Genomic DNA, 20,014 nt, shown 5'->3' with positions numbered 1-20,014 from the left:
TTGTGTCTATCTTCAGTGTAGTTCCTTCCTGCTCAACTGAGCTATTCCATCAGCGTATGATCTTTTTGACGAATAAATCCTTTTTAAGAATAAGAATCTTTTAAGAATTGGGTGTCGCAGTGGTAGAGTTGCTGCCTTACAGCACCAGAGACTCGAGTTCGATCCTGGCTACGGGTGCTGTCTGTACGGAGTTTGCACGTTCTCCCCGTGACCGCGTGGGTTTTCTCTGAGATCTTCGGTTTCCTCCCACTCTCCAAAGGCGTACAGGTTTGTAGGTTAATTGGCTTGGGGTAAATTGTCCCCAGTGTGTGTTGGATAGTGTCAATGTGTGGGGAACGCTGGTCGGATCGGACTTGATGGGCCAAAGGGCTTGAGCCCACGCTATATCTCTAATCTTATAAACTAAACCAAAAACGAAACGGTTTTCACTCATATTCAACATGATATTGTGAGGTGAACTCTCATCCCCAAAAGTTGACAGTTATCCCCCTGTCCCACTTAGGAAACCTGAACGGAAACCTCTGGAGACTTTGCGCCCCACCCAAGGTTTCCGTGCGGTTCCCGGAGGTTTTTGTCAGTCTCCCCACCTGCTTCCACTACCTGCAACCTCCGGCAACCACCTGCAACCTCCGGGAACCGCACGGAAACCTTGGGTGGGGCGCAAAGTCTCCAGAGGTTTCCGTTCGGGTTTCCTAAGTGGGACAGGGGCATAAGACGGCACTTACTGACTGCTTGTTGGAATATGTAGGCTCCTTTCATTCTATCCAGTTCAGCCAGCTGAACACATGGGAACGTGCAAGAGGAGGCTCCAGCCTATGGAACTAATTGCCTCCCTGCAGCCTGTGGATAGACCAGGGTGAATATCTCTTGCTGCCTTCTCTGAATAATTGCAGATTGTTTTTATGCAAAACATGCCAGCCTCTAATACACTAGCAATACTTTCCCGCAGAGACAAAAGAACACTTTAGACTTTAGAGATACAGCGTGGAAACAGGCTCTTCGGACCACCGAGTCCTGCACCGACCAGTGATCTCCCCCTCTACACCAGATCCATCTTACACATTAGTGACAAAGTTACGACTGACTGAATCACAGCACGCTAACACAAGCCACACACTAGGAACAATTTACAATTTTTACCAAAGCCAATTAACCAACAAACCTGCACGTCTTTAGAGTGTGGGAGGAAACTGGAGCACCCGGAGAAAACCCACGTGCTCGAGGGGAGAACGTGCAAACTCCGTACAGACAGCACCCGCACCAGCACCGGATCACGGGCGCTTAAGGCGGAGAAGGCAAGAACGGTGTACTGATTGGGGATGATCAGCCATGATCATATTGAATGGCGGTGCTGGCTCGAGGGGCCGAATGGCCTACTCCTGCACCTATTGTCTATAACTGGCCCTCTGTAAATTGCCCCTAATGTGTAGGGAGTGGATGAGAAAGTGGGATAACATAGAACTAGCATGAACTGGTGGACGGCATGGACTTGGTGGGCTGAAGGGCCTGTCTCCATGCTGCTATTTCAATTCAATCCTGATGATGAGTGCTGTCTGTACAGAATTGTCCCTAGTGTGTGGGGTACCGCTAGTATGCGGGGTGGTCGAGGTCTGGCGCAGACTTGCTGCCTTCCACCAGTTGCCCTCTGGAAGGCGCTATAGGTGCATCAAATCCAGGACAAATAGACTCAGGAATAGTTGCTTTCCGAGAATTATAACTACTATTAATTCTAATTCACACATGCACTGATTTCACTGCCCAACACCACGGACTTCCATCTGTATATATGTATATATGTATGTAGCGCCGCAGAAATTGTGCACCTATTCCCGCCCCCATCCCCCCCCCCCTTCTCCCTTCTGTTTTTTGTTTTTTCTGTTTCTTGTTTTTTGTGCTAAATTGTATGTATGCACTGAGTACGAGCAGCTTTCACTCTCACTGTACATGTATAGTGACAATAAATGGCATATCATATATCATCAGGCTCGATGGGCCGAAGGGCCTGTTTCTCTAAACTAAGATAAAGTAATTTCAATTCAATTCAATCAGGGCCCCCTTGTTTCCTCATTATAGACACTGTGGTTGCCAATTCTCTTCCCACACACAGATCCCACCTCACTACCACAGGCAAGCGCATTGTACAACTCTGTGGAGACAAGCAGGACAGACTAGCAGGGTATAACAGTGACTCACACTGGATCTATATAAAGGGCCTCACTCGCTCATTTCAATCCCCTGCAGGCTACCTGCTCCTTTGTACAGTGAATAATATATGTTTGGTGGTAATTTGATTCAGTTGAACATATGTCCTGCAACTGTTTACACTGGGTCCAAGAGCAGACTCCAGTCAGATCAATTAATCTGAAGTTGATTGGAAGTGAACTCCGAATACTTTCACCATCATGTGGATACCCTGATATGCTCAGTGATCCCCTGATACTCCCCAAATAATTCATAAAACCATAGAGCATATCTACCTCTTTGGTGACCCTAGGACTATCCTTGATCGGACGTTGCTGGCACTAAAACGTTATTCCCTTATCATGTATCTGTACACTGTAAATGGATCGATTGTAATCGTGTATTGTCTTTCCGCTGGTTTGGCAGCGCGCAACAAAAGCTTTTCACTGGAGCTGAAACTGAGCCTTTTCCCAGGGACCATTTTGTCAATGGCATTCGCAATTCATTGTGAATCTAAAATAGATCATTGCATCTGAGCGGATCGAACATCACTCACCGTAAAATGGGATGAAAACTTCCCCATAAAGATACGACATTATTTCATTATTGCGTGAGTTGTACCTGCAGCTTTTGCTAAAATGACATTATTAATATGCTGTAAAGCTCTTAAGCAACAGGGCACCCACTTAAGGGGTTTTTATTGAGTTAATAGGGTGCAGGTGATAGAGCACAGTCAGTATTTATTACCCAATCTTTAATTGACCAGGAGAAAGTTTTCCTGAGCCACTGCCTTGAACCGGTGCGTTTTATTCTGGTGAATTTAGATTAGTTTAGAGATACAGCGCGGAAACAGGCCCTTCGGCCCACCGTATCCGTGCCAGCCAGCAATCTCCGTACTCTCACACACACTAAACAGCAGGGACAATTTACAATTTTTACCAAAGCCAGTTAACCTACATACCTGTACGTCTTTGGAGTGTGGGAGGAAACCGGAAATCCCCAGGAAAACCCACGCAGAAGAACGTGCAAACTCCGTACAGACAGCGCCCGTAGTCAGGATCGAACCGGGGTCTCTGGCGCTGTAAGGCAGCAACTCTACCGCTGCATCATCGTGCTGTCTAACTTTGTTGCGTTTGGAGATACAACACGGGTCCTTTTGCCCACTGAGTCCACGCCGAACCCTTCACACTAGTTCGATGTCATCCCACTTTCTCATCCACCTACACACTAAGCGCATTTTACAGAGGGACCATTAACTGACACGTTTCTGGATGTGGCGGTGAAACCGGAGCACCCGGATGAAACCCAAGCAGTCATGGGGAAAACTTGCAAACTCCACACAGACAGCACCTGACGTCAGGATCAAAACCGGGTCTCCCGTGCTGTGAGGCAGCAACTCTACTCTCTGGAGCTCATTCTGCATCTCCACCTACACTGCCCAGACCAGTCCTCCTTAAAGGAACCAAACCCCTGCTCCCCTGCTCTGAAATCTCTTTATGTGCATCGGTGTCAGGTTTGCTCTCGTTTCTTTGCTGTCAAAGGCTTTGAGTGTCACCACATTAAGAATTCTAACTGTGACTTGTCATTAGTAATCGCTCGATGCAGTAGATTCACCAACATGTCTGCGCTAACTGAACAAGTAATGGAAGGCTAAAGCTTCTGGGTCAAGGAGATTGTTGCAGCTTTTACACCATACTCTCTCTCTCTCTAACATGCCGATAGTTTTTTTGTTCCTGGTCTTTGTGAATAATCTTGTTGAACAGATTGCAACTCGATACTTTGCTGCGGTCTCCGTTACAACAAACAAGACTTGTTTTGGTGTCTAGGCTGCAATGAGAATGAATGAGAGCGTTGTCTTGCCGGGCAGTGCGTCAGTACGTGGGGCGGCTACGCATTCGTGCTGACCATCGGAGGCGAGTGTACAGGTGCGGCTTGGGCTGGTGGGGTCCACCTGGCTGGGGCACTGTTGAGCGGGAGAGGGGGAGAGGGAAAGTCTCAGAAGGTCAGGACTCGGTGGGCTTGAGAACAAGGCCATGTATCTACCAGTTGAGCAACGGCACCCAGTTTGATTTCAGACCTGATGTTCACACCACGTCGCTCTGTCACAGCCATTTGGCAGACAAGGTAAGATCCTGGTTTGTGCTGAAGGTAGATACAAAATGCTGGAGTGACTCAGCGGGACAGGCAGCGTCTAAGGAATGGGTGGCGTTTCGGCTCGGGATCCTTCTTCAGACCGAGAGTCAGGGGAACTACACAAAACTTTTCAAATCCCTCGTTTCCCTCGGCCCTGACTCCCAGTCTGAAGAAGGGTCTCGACCTGAAACGTCGCCTAGAAACTTTTCTCCATACATGCTGCCTCACCCGCTGAGTTTCTCCAGCATTTTTTGTCCACTTCTGAATCAGGAGGTGTGCGTTTTCACACTTCTATACCTTTTGCTGTACCTGTAATTCACTGGATCTCGGTACACGTGACAATAAGCTAAACAAAACTAACAGCTGGTAGAGTTCAAGTGAGTAAGGGCACAATGCTTCACACAAAGGGTGGTGGGTGTATGGAACAAGCTGCCAGAGGAGGTAGTTGAGGCTGGGACTATCCCAACGTTTAAGAAACAGTTAGACAGGTACATGGATAGGACAGGTTTGGAGGGATATGGGCCAAGCGCAGGCAGGTGGGACTAGTGTAACTGGGACATGTTGGCCGGTGTGGACAAGTTGGGCCTGTTTCCACACTGTATCACTCTATGACTAGTGCTGGTGTAGCTTTGCGAGTTGGGCGGAGAGAAATTCTCCTAAAATTGATGAATCTGATGTTGATACTGTTGAAGGTAGACAAAAATGCTGGAGGAACTCAGTGGGTGAGGCAGCATCTATGGAGCGAAGGAATAGGTGACGTTTCGGGTCGAAACCCCTCTTCAGACTGTTGAGTTGTAAGCTGTACATGCCGAGCAGTAGCTTGATAATAGGAAAGGAAAGCTCATATTTCCAAAGCATCTTTCTCTCCTCTTTGGTAGACAAAACTGCTGGAGAAACTCAGCAGGTGAGGCAGCATCTATGGAGCGAAGGAATAGGTGACGTTTCGGGCCGAGACCCGGAAGGGTCTCGACCCAAAACGTCGCCTATTCCTTCGCTCCATAGATGCTGCCTCACCCGCTGAGTTTCTCCAGCAATTTTGTCTACCTTTGATTTTTCCAGCATCAGCAGTTCTTCCTTAAACATTTCTCTCCTCTCATCGCCCCAAGGCAACTCACACCAAATGCAGTGAGGCAGTGTAGCAAATGTGTGATGTCAGTTTTGGCAGGGCAAGATCTCACCATAGCAAGATGATAACGCTGGTGTTAGTAATTCTTCGTCTGTAAAGTACTGTGGATGTTCTGGATCTGCAAACGCAAGGAACTGCAGGTGCTGGAATACAAAAAAGACACAAAGTGCTGGAGTAACTCAGTGGGTCAGGTAGAGCTGCTGCCTCACAGCGCCGGAGACCCGGGTTCGATCCTGACTGCGGGTGCTGTCTGTATGGAGTTTGGACGTTCCCCCGAGACCTGATCGTGTTTTCTCCGGGCGCTCTTGTTCCCTCCCACACTACAAAGACGTACAGGTTTGCCGGCTCATTGGCTTCGGTAAAATACTAAATTGTCCCTAGCATGAGTGGGATAGTGTTAGTATGCGGGGATCGCTGGTCGGCACGGACTCGGTGGGCCGAAGGGCCTGTTTCCACGCTGTATCTCTAAACTCAACATGATGCCAGATTAAACTAACACCTCCGACAGTTTCAAGTTTGTTTAAAGTAAGGAATTTAATTAAAAGTTAATTTTTAGTGACAGATCTGTGGATTGGAAAGGTTTGGCAGGAATGGGTGAAGCACAGGCAGGTGGGACTGGCTCAGCTGGTCGAGCATGGATAAGATGGGCCAAATGGCCAGTGCCTCCTGACTCGATGACTCTATCCCCATCATCTCTCTAATCCCTTACAATCTACGTACCTGCCGTTAAAAAAATATTTATATTTGATATTCTTTATATTAAAAAAGCTGAAGCACAAGAAGCTACCATAGCGCACTCTTTTGTTTTTTGTACAAAAATTCTGGTATGAAATATTTGATATTTTTTCAAAATTAATCAAAATAAAACTGGTACCGAAACCAGAATGGATTATTTTTGGAATATCGGAAGGTAACCCTGAACTAAACGTGTTTCAGAAGAATTTATTTAATTACGGGCTAATAATGGGAAAAAAGCTTATACTTAAATTCTGGAAAAATGCGCCCACACCAACAATAAAAATGTGGATATCAAATATGTTTGAAACATTACATCTGGAAGAGATGAGATTCCTCTTAGCAGGTAAAGCAGACCAATTCCAAAAGACGTGGTCTATGTTTCTGGACCTATTACAAGTATGAGGTGCAATAGTAATTTAAAAAATAAATAAATAAATAAATGGTATCAGGACCTGGTAACGGGAGGTAAAACAACAAAAACAGACTTGGTTGGTAGTCCCCTTTCTGCGGAGTTTAATGTTATAATAGAGCGATTGTTTCTATTTTCTCTTCCTTTCTTTTCGAGGGTCTATTTTCTCACTTTACTTCCTTCTCTAACTTCTTTTCTAAGGGGCTTTCTTTTCCCAACACTCTTGCACTTCACGACTCTCGCGCACTTTCTTTACTTTCCTTACTTCTATCTTTTTCTTAAAGCTCAAAAAAAAATGAAGCGGTACAAAAAATGTATTAAGATATATGTGTTGTGTAGTATTGTAATTTACCGTACTTCTAATAAAAATAAAATTTAAAAAAAAAAAAAAAAAAAGCTGAAGCAATCAGAGGTGAAGATTTTATGTCGGCATAAATGTCGGCATCATGCCATATAACCATATTGTTATATGGTTATATGGCATGATGTTCGACACAGACCTTGAGGGAGAGTGGCTTTGAAGTGATAGTATCTAGTGCAGACGTGATGGGCGGAATGGGTGCTTTGGTCTGGAGCGGTGGGCTGAAGGGCCTGTTGCATGCTCTATCTGTAAACTGTCGGAAACCCAGCTGTCCAAGTGCCTTGAGCAGTATTTATCTTTCAATCATCCCTAAATGGCCATCAGCTCAGCGGTATTTTTTAGAGTGTTCAAGAAGGAACTGCAGATGCTGGAAAATCGAAGGTAGGCAAAAATGCTGGAGAAACTCAGCGGGTGCAGCAGCATCTATGGAGCGAAGGAAATAGGCAACGTTTCAGGGCCGAAACCCTGAAGGAAATAGGCAACGTTTCGGGCCGAAACCCGGAAGGGTTTCGTCCCGAAACGTTGCCTATTTCCTTCGCTCCATAGATGCTGCTGCACCCAGCAGATGCTGAGTTTCTCCAGCATTTTTGTGTACCAAGGGATTTAGAATGTCTGCTTGTAGAGTCGGTGTCTGAACAGCTGGGATTGGATGCTCTTGTTGCCTGGTCCCAGCCTTTGGTTATTTCTCTTGTACTTTGTCCTTGGTTAATTTGTTTAACATGAGGGTGGACTGCATTCAAAATATCTACCAGAAGATAGACACAAAATGCTGGAGTAACTCAGCGGGACAGGCAGCATCTCTGGAGAGAAGGAGTGGGTGACGTTTTGGGTCAGACACAACATTGGCACTCTGCTTCCCACACAACAGGCTGCACTTCACGGAGTGTTTTTGCTTCATTCACGCCTCCCCCCGCTGCTTGTGGAGTGCGCTGGAGACTTCCTGAGCTGCTGAAAGGTGCTTTAGAAACACCAGCCTTTCTCTTCCTCTCAGGAAGTGAAAAGGCCTCTGCTGGCCGCAGGAGAAAGAAGGTGAGCCTTTGTACATGGCTGTCAGCAGCCCCGATCACCCTAATTACTCTGCAAGCCAAGAAAGTGAATCCAGAGAGGGTCAGTGGATTCACGGATCAGTGGAAGTTCCAACAGCCTCATTATTTGTGCAACGAGTTGTTTCTGACTAGTTCAAACGATAAGAGACTGTTTGTTAAACACAGTTATCTGTTGATGGAGTGAACTTGCTCAAGTGCCAATTTAAGCCCTTCCCTTTTCGTGGACTTGCTAGCGGGTATCTTGGTCACTTTCTGAGGGCGCTGGGCAGCTTCTCAGGATGATGATAGACAATAGGTGCAGGAGTAGAGGCCATTCGGCCCTTCGAGCCAGCACCGCCATTCAATGTGATCATGGCTGATCATCCCCAATCAGTACCCCGTTCCTGCCTTCTCCCCATATCCCCTGACTCCACTATCTTTAACAGCCCTATCTAGCTCTCTCTTGAAAGTATCCAGAGAACCGGCCTCCACAGAGAATTCCACTGACTCACCACTTTCTTGGAACTTATGAATTTGTTCTTTGAACTGGTGATGAACTTGCTTTAGTTAAAAAGAATGCTCTGGCCTTGGAAGTCAAGAGATTTGCAGGATTGAGACGCATTCCGGGATTTCGAGAGTGAACAGTGTTTTATTGTCAATTCTTCCGTTCAAGAACGTTCCGTCCTTGCATCTCATCCTCGACTGTCTTTAAACCCAGCTGCCGTAAGCCTGTGCACTGCCATCAAATGAATTATTTGGTGCTTCCGACAGTTTAGAGATGCAGCATGAAAACAGGCCCTTCGGCCCACCTAATCTATGCTGACCATCGATCGCCTGCGGGCGGTCACGGTGGCGCAGCGGTAGAGTTGCTGCCTTACAGCGAATGCAGCGCCGGAGACCCTGGTTCGATCCCGACTACGGGCGCTGTCTGTACGGAGTTTGCACGTTCTCCCCGTGACCTGCGTGGGATTTTTCCAAGATCTTCGGTTTTCTCCCACATTCCAAAGACGTGCAGGTTTGTAGGTTAATTGGCTTGGTAAATGTAAAAATTGTCCCTAGTGTGTGTAGGATAGTGTTAGTGTGCGGGGATCGCTGGTCGGCGCGGACACGGTGGGCCAAAGGGCCTGTTTCAGCGCCCTTTCTCTAAACTAAACTAAACTAAACTAAACTCAGCGGGTCAGGCAGCATCCCTGGAGAGAAGGAACGGGTGATGTTTCGGGTCGAGACCCTTCTTCAGACCACCTGTTAATAGGCTGGAGTAACTGAAGTAACTCAGCGGGTCAGGCAGCATCTTTGGGGACGAGGAGTGGGGGATGTTTTGGGTCGAGACCCTACTTCAGGGTGAGCCTACTAAAGTGTTTTGTCTTTGTGTTTTGCAGGTTTGCAGAGGGCAGCGTTGGAACGTACATCGAATGACCTGGGCCGGCCAGGAGTTTGTGTGGAGTTGGTTCTGGGCGTGTTCCTTCACCATGGCCAGCGGCCTCTTGCCCGTGCGGCCCCGTGCGATAGCAGCAGCGGCCGGTTACTGAGGGAGGAAGGCCGTGACTGGGCCGCGCGCGGGGGGCAGCGTGGACGAGCGGTGGCCGCGAGGGATGGGATTACTCTGCCATGGTCACGTAGATTAAATGGCAGCTCGTGAGGAGTGGCTTCCCGGTTGTCTCCTCCGCAGGTTGTCCCCTCCGCCGTGCCGACCCTTCGCCCGCGGTCACCCGCGCTCACCATGGTCAAGTTCTGGAAGTTTGTGCGGAGTTTCAGGCAGTTGGAGCTGCACCGACTGATCCTGATGTTGATGGTGTTCAGCCTGGTGTCCATGTGTCTCCTTGCTTACTACGTGACCAACAGCCCCAAGATCAAGGAAGCCTTACCCTTGGCCATCAGTGATTGCAACAACCAACACCGAGTCTCCCAGCCCCCTCGACACCACACCCCCCTCCTAGACTCCTCCCGCACCGACCCCATGGTCCTCATCTTTGCCGAGAGCATTTACTCTCAGCTGATCCAGGAGATTGTCACCATTTTAGAATCCAGTCGCTTTAAGTACAGGACAGAGATCGCCCCGGGGAAGGGCGATGTACCGACGCTGACAGACAAGGGCCGGGGGCGATTCGCACTCATTGTGTACGAGAACATTCTGAAGTACGTTAACCTAGATGCCTGGAACCGGGAGTTGCTAGATAAGTACTGTGTGGAGTATGGAGTTGGGATCATTGGGTTCTTCAAAGCCAACGAGAACAGCTTGCTGAGCGCTCAGCTCAAGGGCTTCCCCCTGTACCTGCACTCTAACCTGGGCTTGAAGGACTATCACATCAACCCCAACGCCCCACTGCTCTATGTGACCCGGGCCAACCAAGTGGAACAGGGACCTCTGCCGGGAGATGACTGGACCGTCTTTCAGTCCAACCACAGCACGTACGAGCCGGTGCTTCTGGCCAGCACCAAGTCGGCAGAGTACATCCCCCACCTCAGCACACACAAGGCTCTTCACGCCACTGTCATCCAGGACCTGGGCCTTCACGACGGCATCCAGAGGGTCTTCTTCGGCAACACCTTGAACTTCTGGCTTCACAAGCTGATCTTCGTCGATGCCATCGCCTACCTGACGGGCAAGCGTTTGTGTCTGTCCCTCGACCGATATCTCCTCGTCGACATCGATGACATCTTCGTGGGCAAGGAAGGAACCAGGATGAAAGTCTTGGATGTCAAGGTGAGTAACGGCACGGCACACTCGATCACGTGGAGGTTTTAGTTTAGAGAATATACACGCATTTATCTATTTATATTTATATATTTTTATATTATTTCTCTCTCCGCACCCTCTCTCCCCCTCCCCCTCCCTCTCCATTTCTCTCTCTCTTCTCTTTTTCTCTCTCTCTCTCTCTCTCTCTCTCTCTCTATCTCTCTCTCTCTCTCTCTCTCTCTCTCTCTCTCTCTCTCTCTCTCTCTATCTCTCTCTCTCTCTCTCTATCTCTCTCTCTCTCTATCTCTATCTCTATCTCTCTCTCTCTCTCTCTCTCTCTCTCTCTCTCTCTCTCTCTCTCTCTCTCTCTCTCTCTCTCTCTCTCTCTCTCTCTCTCTCTCTCTCTCTCTCTATCTCTCTCTATCTCTATCTATCTCTCTCTATCTCTCTCTCTCTCTCTCTCTCTCTCTCTCTCTCTCTCTCTCTATCTCTCTCTATCTCTCTCTCTCTCTCTCTATCTCTCTCTCTCTGTCTCTATCTCTCTCTCTCTCTCTCTCTGTCTCTCTCTCACTCTGCTTTTTGTGTCTATCTTCTAAATATATAAATGGTATATGGAACGAGCTGCCGGAGGGGTAGGTGAGGCAGGTACAAGAACAGCATTTAAAAGACATATGGACATGAGCATGGATATGAAGGTTTCTAGGGGTGAAGCCAGTGCCCAACTCTGTGTTATTTGCTGTTCCAATACAGACGGCACCAAAGTGCTCTCGATGAACACAATGTACAAGAGCAGACGTTGACATGAAACACCTTGGGCTTTCAACATTGAAGTTTGCAGACACAGACCCGGGGACTTGGGAATGAGGATACAAGTCTTCACTGAACTCATTCACTCTTGCAGTTACCAAAAGATTCCTGGGCCAACATCTTTTGGATTGCAACATCTCATTTATGTTGCAAGGCCAGATAGCAGAGACTGAGAGTCAGTGGGAAGAGAAATGAGAGACAGATGGTGATGTAGAGAGATACAGCACAAATGTATGAAAGATATGCGAAATAGCAACGCTAAAGGAATTGGTTCATTGTTAGCTGTGGGCTAGCATAGAAGACCCTTCAACCTATCAATTTTTTTTGACTCAGTCATCCAATTGGTGTGTTATCTCAACGGGGGCAGCTCGGTGGCGCAGCGGTAGAGTTGCTGCCTTACAGCACCTGAGCTCCAAGTTCGATCCCGACTACGGGTGCTGTCTGTACGGAGTTTGTACATTCTCCCCGTTTCCTCCAAGATCTTCGGTTTACTCCAAAGACGTGCAGGTTTGTAGGCTAATTGGCTTTGTATAAAATGTAAATTGTCCCTAGTGTGTGTAGGATTATGCTAATGATATGGGGGTATGGAGAGAAGGCAGGGATGGGATACTGAGTTGGATGATCAGCCATGATCATATCGAATGGCGGTGCAGGCTTGAAGGGCCGAATGGCCTCTACTCCTGCACCTATTTTCTATGTTTCTAATGTGTGGGGATCGATGCGGACTAGATGGTCTGTCGGGCCTGTTTCTGCACTGTATCTCAAAACTAAAAATCTCCGGGCCTTGCAGTTTTAATTCGCCTCGTCAACTCTGCATAGGTTTGCAAGACTATTTGTTATTAAGCAGGAGCGTTTTATGAATACTTCTGTCAAACAGCAGTATGATTTTCATTCCCGTTGCCGTGACAGAATATCATTTCTCATCAAAGGCAAATATTGAACAGATTTTAAAAACAATCTTGAGGAGGCCAAACAAAATGGCAGATGTTTATTCAGCAAAATCTTCCCTTAGGCGAGTTTTCAAGACAATCGCTTAATATCTGAGATCTTTGAAGCTATTAGAGACATGGGCCTATATTTAGTGAAGGCTGTGGTTTGGATGACATTTCCCTGGCCATTTTATTTGTAAACCACAATTCTTTTTTCTAAATTAGCATGGGAAACTGGGAGTAAAATTCTGCCGGGAAAAGAAAATCGAACAAACATATTTATTGAGGCATTTCTTTAACTGATTCATGAGCTGTGGGCATTGCTTCTGGGCACTATATTTAAAGTCCGTGAGTAGGCAGTAGAGAACACTGCCTTAACCTAGGCCGGTTGCCATGGCAATGCTTCCTTTGTAGGTGTAAAGGTGTCAGTACGAATTGTAAATCTAAAATTAAGCTGCATTTGTCAACAGTTTTTATCCATCGATATACACGCAACCTTAAAATGTAGCATAAGACCATGAGTGATAGGAGCAGATATTCGGCCCATCTAGTCTGTGCCATTCATTGCTGAATTATCATTCACTCTCAACCCCATTCTCCTGGGGGCCGTTTCCACGCTGTATCTCTAAACTAAACTACTGGAGATTTAAGGCTGTCCAGGGGGGAGTTTGATGTCTCTGGCCAGCAGGATGTTGCAAAAATCTTTCCAAAATCTGAATGTTTATTAATTGTTGAGGAAGATCTGTGTGTACGTGACAACTCAGTGTGGGAGAGAGAGGAAGTTGCCAAGGCAACTGGGATGTTGTTAGTGAATTTTATTAGAGCCAATTTGAATAGCGCAGGAGAGGGGTTTATGGGAGGCTGAACCCATTCAGAAAGCTCCCCCCCACCACCCTGCACCCGCCACCATTTCTGCAGCAGCAGCTTCTGGAGAATGGGATATAAGTCACAAATCATGATGTGTGTCTTCGAGCCAAGCTGTTGAATGTGCTCTTGCACTAAAGAAAAATTCCTCCTCATCTCCTTCCTAAACAAGCATCCTTCCCCTTGCAATGCTTTTGGGCTGGGAATATTGTGAGCAGTTCTGGGCCCCATATCTGAGGAAGGATGTGCTGGCTCTGGCGAGAGTCCAGAGGAGGTTTACAAGAATGATCCCTGGAATGGGTGGGTTAACATATGATGAGCGTTTGACAGCACTGGGCCTGTACTCGCTGGAGTTTAGAAGAATGAGGGGGGACCTCATTGAAACTTACCGAATAGTGAAAGGCATGAATAGAGGATGTGGAGAGGATGTTTCCACTAGTGGGAGAGTCTAGGACCAGAGGTCACAGCCTCAGAATTAGAGGACATTTCTTTAGGAAGGAGATGAGGAGGAATTTCATTAGTCAGAGGGTGGTGAATCTGTGGAATCATTGCCACAGACGGCTGTGGAGACCAAGTCAATGGATATATTTAAGGCAGAGATAGATAGATTCTTGATTAGTGCGGATGTCAGGGGTTATGTTCCCGATGTTGGGGGGTCCAGAACCGGGGCCACAGTTTAAGAATAAGGAGTAAGCCATTTAGAACAAATACGAGGAAACACTTTTTCTCACAGAGAGTAGTGAGTCTGTGGAATTCTCTGCCTCAGAGGGCGGTGGAGGCCGGTTCTCTGGATACTTTCAAGAGAGAGCTAGATAGAGCTCATAAAAATAGCAGTCAGGGGATATGGGGAGAAGGCAGGAACGGGGTACTGATTGGGGATGATCAGCCATGATCACATTAAATAGCGGTGCTGGCTCGAAGGGCCAAATGGCCTCCTCCTGCACCTATTGTCTATTGTTATGGGGAGAAGGCAGGAAATGGGGAAAGATAGATCAACCATTTTTTTTTTCTGTTTCTTGTTTTTTGTGCTAAATTGTATGTATGCACTGAGTACGAGCAGCTTTCAGTTTCACTGTACATGTATAGTGACAATAAATGGCATATCTATATCTATCTATATCTATCTATCTATATCTATATCTATCTATCTATATCTATTGAATGGCGGAGTTGACGATGGGCCGAATGGCCTCATTCTGCTCCTATCACTTTGAACTTAGTGCGTTTCAGAATGTAGGAAGAGTGAGATATTGACAAGTCAGGATGGCGTGCGTTTTGGAGAGAGCCCTGTGGAGGTGTTTACTGCATCCAATGACCTGGCCTCCATGGTGGAGGAGGGATGGGTTTGGCTGGTGCTGTCAGAGTAGCCCAGTGGCATATAGTGGAGGGTACACACCAACTGGTCGCTCGTGGTAGACGGAATGAATGGTTAATGCGGTGTGAAGCATTGACGTTTCTCCATTGATCCCGCTGATCCATTGTAAGAGTTGTGTCTTCTCTTTTGCAGGCCTTGTTGTTGTCCCAAAACAAGCTGAGAACTCTGGTCCCCAACTTCACCTTCAACTTGGGCTTCTCCGGCAAGTTCTACCACACAGGTAAACGCAGCAACATTGACGTGAGCGCACTATCTACCGTTCTTCATGCAGTTGTCAACTTCTTTGTGCCAATGGTTCAGAGGTCCTTTATTGTCACATGCATCTTGGTAGGATTTGCAAAGCAATACCTTAACATTGATGAACCATCCTCCCACCAACCAGAGAGCGACCCTGAGCTCCCATCTTCCTCATTGAAGACCCTCGGACTAAATCTGTAACCGGACTTTATTGAACTTTATCTTGCACTAGACCTTATTCCCATTATCTTGTATCTGTAGACCAAGCGCAGGCTTGGCGATCGTTTCGCCGAACACCTCCGCTCGGTCCGCATTAACCAACCTGATCTCCCGGTGGCTCAGCACTTCAACTCCTCCTCCCATTCCGAATCCGACCTTTCTGTCCTGGGCCTCCATGGCTAGAGTGAGCACCACCACAAATTGGAGGATCTCGTATTCCGCCTGGGCAGTCTACACCCTAGTGGCATAAACATTGACTTCTCCAATTTCCGGTAGCCCTTGCTGTCTCCTCCGCTTCTCAGCTCTCCCTCAGCCCTCTGGCTCCTCCTCTTACTTTCTCCTTTCTTCTTCCCCCCCCCCCCCCCCCCCCCCCCAGTCCACCTCCCCCCTCCACCTCCCCCCCCCCCCCCCCCCCCCCCTCCACCGTGCCATCAGTCTGAGGAAGGGTTTCGGCCCGAAACGTTGCCCATTTCATTCGCTCCATAGATGCTGCTGCACCCGCTGAGTTTCTCCAGCACTTTGTGTCTATCTTGTATCTGTACACTGTAGCTGGCTTGATTGTAATAAAGTAGGTAGGAACTGCTTTCTCTCTCCTTCCCCTTCCCAGATCTCCCACCAGTCTTACTGTCTCCACCTCCATTCTATCTCTGTCATGCCCCCTCCCCTGCCATCAGTCTGAAGAAGGGTCTCCACCCGAAACGTCGCCCATTCCTTCTCTCCATAGATGCTGCCTGTCCTGCTGAGTTACTCCAGCTTTTTGTGTCTACCTTCAATTTACCAGCATCTGCAGTTCTTCCTTGCACATAGATGCTGGGCTATGCTGAAGACAATGCTGCACAGAATGCTGTATAGATAGATAGATAGATAGATAGATAGATAGATAGATAGACAGACAGACAGACAGACAGACAGACAGACAGACAGACAGACAGATCCATCCATCCATCCAGGTGTCAGGTGAAACAAGGAGAATGGGGTTGAGTAGGAAAAAATAGATCAGCCACGATTGAATGGCGGAGTGGACTTGATGGGCCGAATGGCCTAATTCTGCTCCTATCACTTATGAACCTACTGAATCATACAACGGACTCAATGGGCTGAAGGGCCCCCTCCATGAGGAAGGTTGCAATGAATGTTGTGTGGTTCGGGGTGAGTGAAGGCTGGATATATATTAGTGTCAGCGGAAAATCTGCAAGCTTTTAAGATGAGTAATTTTAACACCGGTCTCTGGGCTCCTGTAAACAAAGCTGGCGACGAGAGCCTTGCTGAGTAATTGTCTCTGAGCAACACTTAACCTTGGAACGATGAGTACCGCAGGCAGTGGTGGTCACGGCCAAGGGTAGAGGCCTTGTGTCGGGGACGTGTGTGTGTGTGTGTGTGAGGTGCAGAGAGTGGACCTGCAGTAGCCCTGGAGGTGAAACACCAGAGGGGAGCGATGGGGAAAACCAGGAGAACATGTGGGACAATGAGGAGGAATTTGGGACTGACAGGTGGGGAAAACGTTACTGTTTCTCACCTGGGGTTTGCTATCCAAAGCAGCCTTCCGCAGTGTTAGGCATCTGTGGTGTTGGTGAATGGATAAGGAGAAGCAATGTGACAAATCTTGGTGAGACCACAGGGTCTTGGTGAGACCACACCTGGAGTATTGCGTACAGTTTTGGTCTCCAAATCTGAGGAAGGACATTATTGCCATAGAGGGAGTGCAGAGACGGTTCACCAGACTGATTCCTGGGATGGCAGGACTGTCTTATGAAGAAAGACTGGATAGACTTGGTTTATACTCTCTAGAATTTAGGAGATTGACAGGGGATCTTATAGAAACTTACAAAATTCTTAAGGGGTTGGACAGGCTAGATGCAGGAAGATTGCTCCCAATGTTTGGGGAAGTCCAGGACAAGGGGTCACAGCTTAAGGGTAAGGGGGAAATCCTTTAAAACCGAGATGAGAAGAACTTTTTTCACACAGAGAGTGTGAATCTCTGGAACTCTCTGCCACAGAGGGTAGTTGAGGCCAGTTCATTGGCTATATTTAAGAGGGAGTTAGATGTGGCCCTTGTGGCTAAAGGGATCAGGGGGTATGGAGAGAAGGCAGGTACGGGATACTGAGTTGGATGATCAGCCATGATCATATTGAATGGCGGTGCAGGCTCGAAGGGCCGAATGGCCTACTCCTGTATCTCACCTAATTTCTATGTTTCTATGTTTCTAAATCCCAAGTAAAAGCGGCCAACATAATCAAAGGATTGTCCCACCTCCGGTCATTCCATCTCCTCCCCGCTCCCCCAGGGCAGAAGGTATTGTGGCCTTCCATATATTGAACATTGCCCAAAGTCAGAATGCCTCTTGCACTTTCAGAATTTTAAAAATGGGGGTGGGGCTGGGGGGGGGGCTGGGTCTTCAATAGAGACGGAAATTTGACAACCAGACGCCTGGCCAGTGATAGGTGGACAAAATGTGTAAGAAAGAACTGCAGATGCTGGTTTAAACCAAAGGTAGACACAAAATGCTGGAGTAACTCAGCGGGACAGGCAGCATCTCTGGAGAGAAGGAATGGGTGACGTTTTGGGTCAAGACCCAGATGTCAGGGGGTGGGGTGGGGGGAACATCGTTGAAATAGTTGTCTTTGGGTGCTCCGGTTTCCTCCCACACTCCAAAGGCGTGCACGTTTGTAGGTTCATTGGCTTTGGTAAAATTGTAAATTGTCCCTAGTGTGTGTAGGATAGTGTTAGTGTGCGGGGATCGCTGGTCAGCATAGACCCAGTGGGCCGAATGGCCTGTTTCCGCGCTGTATGTCTAAACTAAACTAAACTAAACTAAACCTGGCCTCTCATGTAATCAATGTGGGATCCAACTTGCGTGTGGATGTAGGGCAGTGTTCTCGGAAATATTCTCCTCGCGGCTTGTCTCGGGGACTTCCTTTGTACATTGCATTGTCCTGGAAACATTCCCAATTAGTTCAGGACTTAACGAGGAGCTGAAGAATGGGGCTGATGTCTTCAGACATTTGTTGATAATTTGACAACTAGATGTTCTTGCTGCTGGGGAGATTATACATGTCACCCCTGCAGCACACAGTTGATTGTTCCTCAGTATGTTTTCATGCACGACACAACGTGGGTGGGTGGGGTTTGTGTTGGCTCATCTGGCCTGTACACATAGAATGCTCAGAGCTCTTCCACATCTGCACAAGGAACATGTGGCAAGTCAATAGTTGCACAAAATGTTATTCAGCTAGTTTATTTTTAGTTTATTGCCGATGTATCTATACATCTCTGACAGGTTTAGGGGGATATGGGCCAAACGCAGGCAGGAGTGTAGAAGGGACATGTTGGCCGGTGTGGGCAAGTTGGGCTTTACCTTGCACTAAACGTTATTCCCTTATCATGTACTATAAATGGCTCAATTGTAATCATATATTGCCTGTCCACTGACAGGATAGCACGCAACAAAAGCTTTTCACTGTACCTCAGTACACGTGACAATAAACTAAACTGACTGAACTGTAAGACTTCTTTCGTCAGAGGGTGGTGAATCTGTGGGATTCTTTGCCACAGAAAGCCGTGGAGGCCACAAGTCCGTGGATATTTTTAAGGCAGAGATAGATAGATTGTTGATTAGTACGGGTGTCAGAGGTTATGAGGAGAAGGCAGGAGAATGGGGTTGGGAGGGAGAGATAGATCAGCCATGATTGAATGGTGGAGTAGACTTGATGGGCCGAATGGCCTAATTCTGCTCCTATCACTGATGACTGTATGACTGTATAACCTGCTTGTGAATCTTCTCTGCTCTGTCTCCCGCTAAAGGTTGGAGGTGGGTCTGGGGTTGAAGCACGTGGACCGCTGGGGGTCGCGCAGGGTGCTCTGCTCTGTGCTCTGTGCGTGCTCTGTGCTCTGTGCGTGCGTGCGCGTGCGCTGTGCGTGTGTGCATGCGTGCGCTATGCGTGCATGCGCTGTGCGTGTGTGCGCTGTGTGTGTGTGCGCTGTGTGTGTGTGTGTGTGTGCGCTGTGCGTGCACCGTGTGCGCTGTGCGTGTGTGCGCTGTGCGTGTGCGCTGTGCTCTGTGCGTGTGCGCTGTGCTCTGTGCGTGTGCGGTGTGCGCTGTGCGTGTGTGTGTGTGCTCTGTGCGTGCGTGCGTGCGCTGTGCGTGCACCGTGTGCGCTGTGCTAACGGTTGTGTGTTTGCAGGGGCGAGCCAGGAGGACGCTGGCGATGACATGCTGCTGAAACACAGGAATGAGTTCTGGTGGTTCCCCCACATGTGGAGCCACATGCAGCCTCACCTCTTCCACAACGAGACTGTGCTCGCTGACCAGATGAAGCTCAACAACCAGTTTGCGCTGGTACGTGGAACAGGCGCGGGGGGCACGGTGGGGAACGTCACCGTGCAGGTAGTGCGACTGCCTCGTAGCGTCAGCGACACTGATCCACGTTCAGATGTGAACATCAATGCTGTCTGTGTGGAGTTTGCACGTTCCCCAGACCCATTGGTATATGTTTAATATTGTCACGTGAGATTAATATTTTATTTAGTTTAGAGATACAGCGCGCAAACAGGCCCTTCATCCCACCGAGTCCCTGCCGACCAGCAATCCCTGCACAGTAACACTAACCTCAGGAGTCTCAGGAAGACTCCTGGGTCAGCATGGACGAGGTGGGCCGAAGGGCCTGTTTCCGTGTGTACGGCTCTGATTGTATGATTTGCAATTTTCAACCTTGGAAAGAAAAACATAAAATTGGAGAATGTTTCTTGGAATTGAATGAAGACATCCCATGGACTGAATGAATAATGAAGAGGTGTTTCTGCGACTGAAGTACCTCTATTAATCTTTGGAATTTGTAGAACTGAAAACAGAATTGCCTGTGGCTGCCCCTGACTTTTATTGAAGAGAAGAGAAATGGCCTGATTATTTTCCCATTTGCAGTCCATGGCCATGAG

General features: G+C 48.0%; 1 protein-coding gene across 2 annotated transcripts in view; it reads left to right on the top strand.

Moving 5' to 3' along the window:
* ndst2a (N-deacetylase/N-sulfotransferase (heparan glucosaminyl) 2a) overlaps window positions 1-20,014 on the top strand; it is a 185,217-nt gene that overhangs the window by 130,267 nt on the left and 34,936 nt on the right. For both annotated transcript variants that reach the window (XR_008726152.1, XM_055661626.1), the window contains exons 4-6: window positions 9,353-10,677; window positions 14,758-14,845; window positions 19,264-19,418. Coding sequence is in view for 1 of the 2 variants with exons in the window: in XM_055661626.1 (XP_055517601.1) it covers window positions 9,694-10,677; window positions 14,758-14,845; window positions 19,264-19,418 (1,227 nt within the window). In the remaining variant the exon portion in view is untranslated. The remainder of the gene's footprint in view (window positions 1-9,352; window positions 10,678-14,757; window positions 14,846-19,263; window positions 19,419-20,014) is intronic.

This window comes from Leucoraja erinacea, chromosome 34, assembly GCF_028641065.1.
Source record: "Leucoraja erinacea ecotype New England chromosome 34, Leri_hhj_1, whole genome shotgun sequence".
Taxonomy (NCBI): domain Eukaryota; kingdom Metazoa; phylum Chordata; class Chondrichthyes; order Rajiformes; family Rajidae; genus Leucoraja; species Leucoraja erinaceus.
Note: the sequence above shows the minus strand (reverse complement) of the source record. Positions and strands in the feature narration are given on the sequence as shown.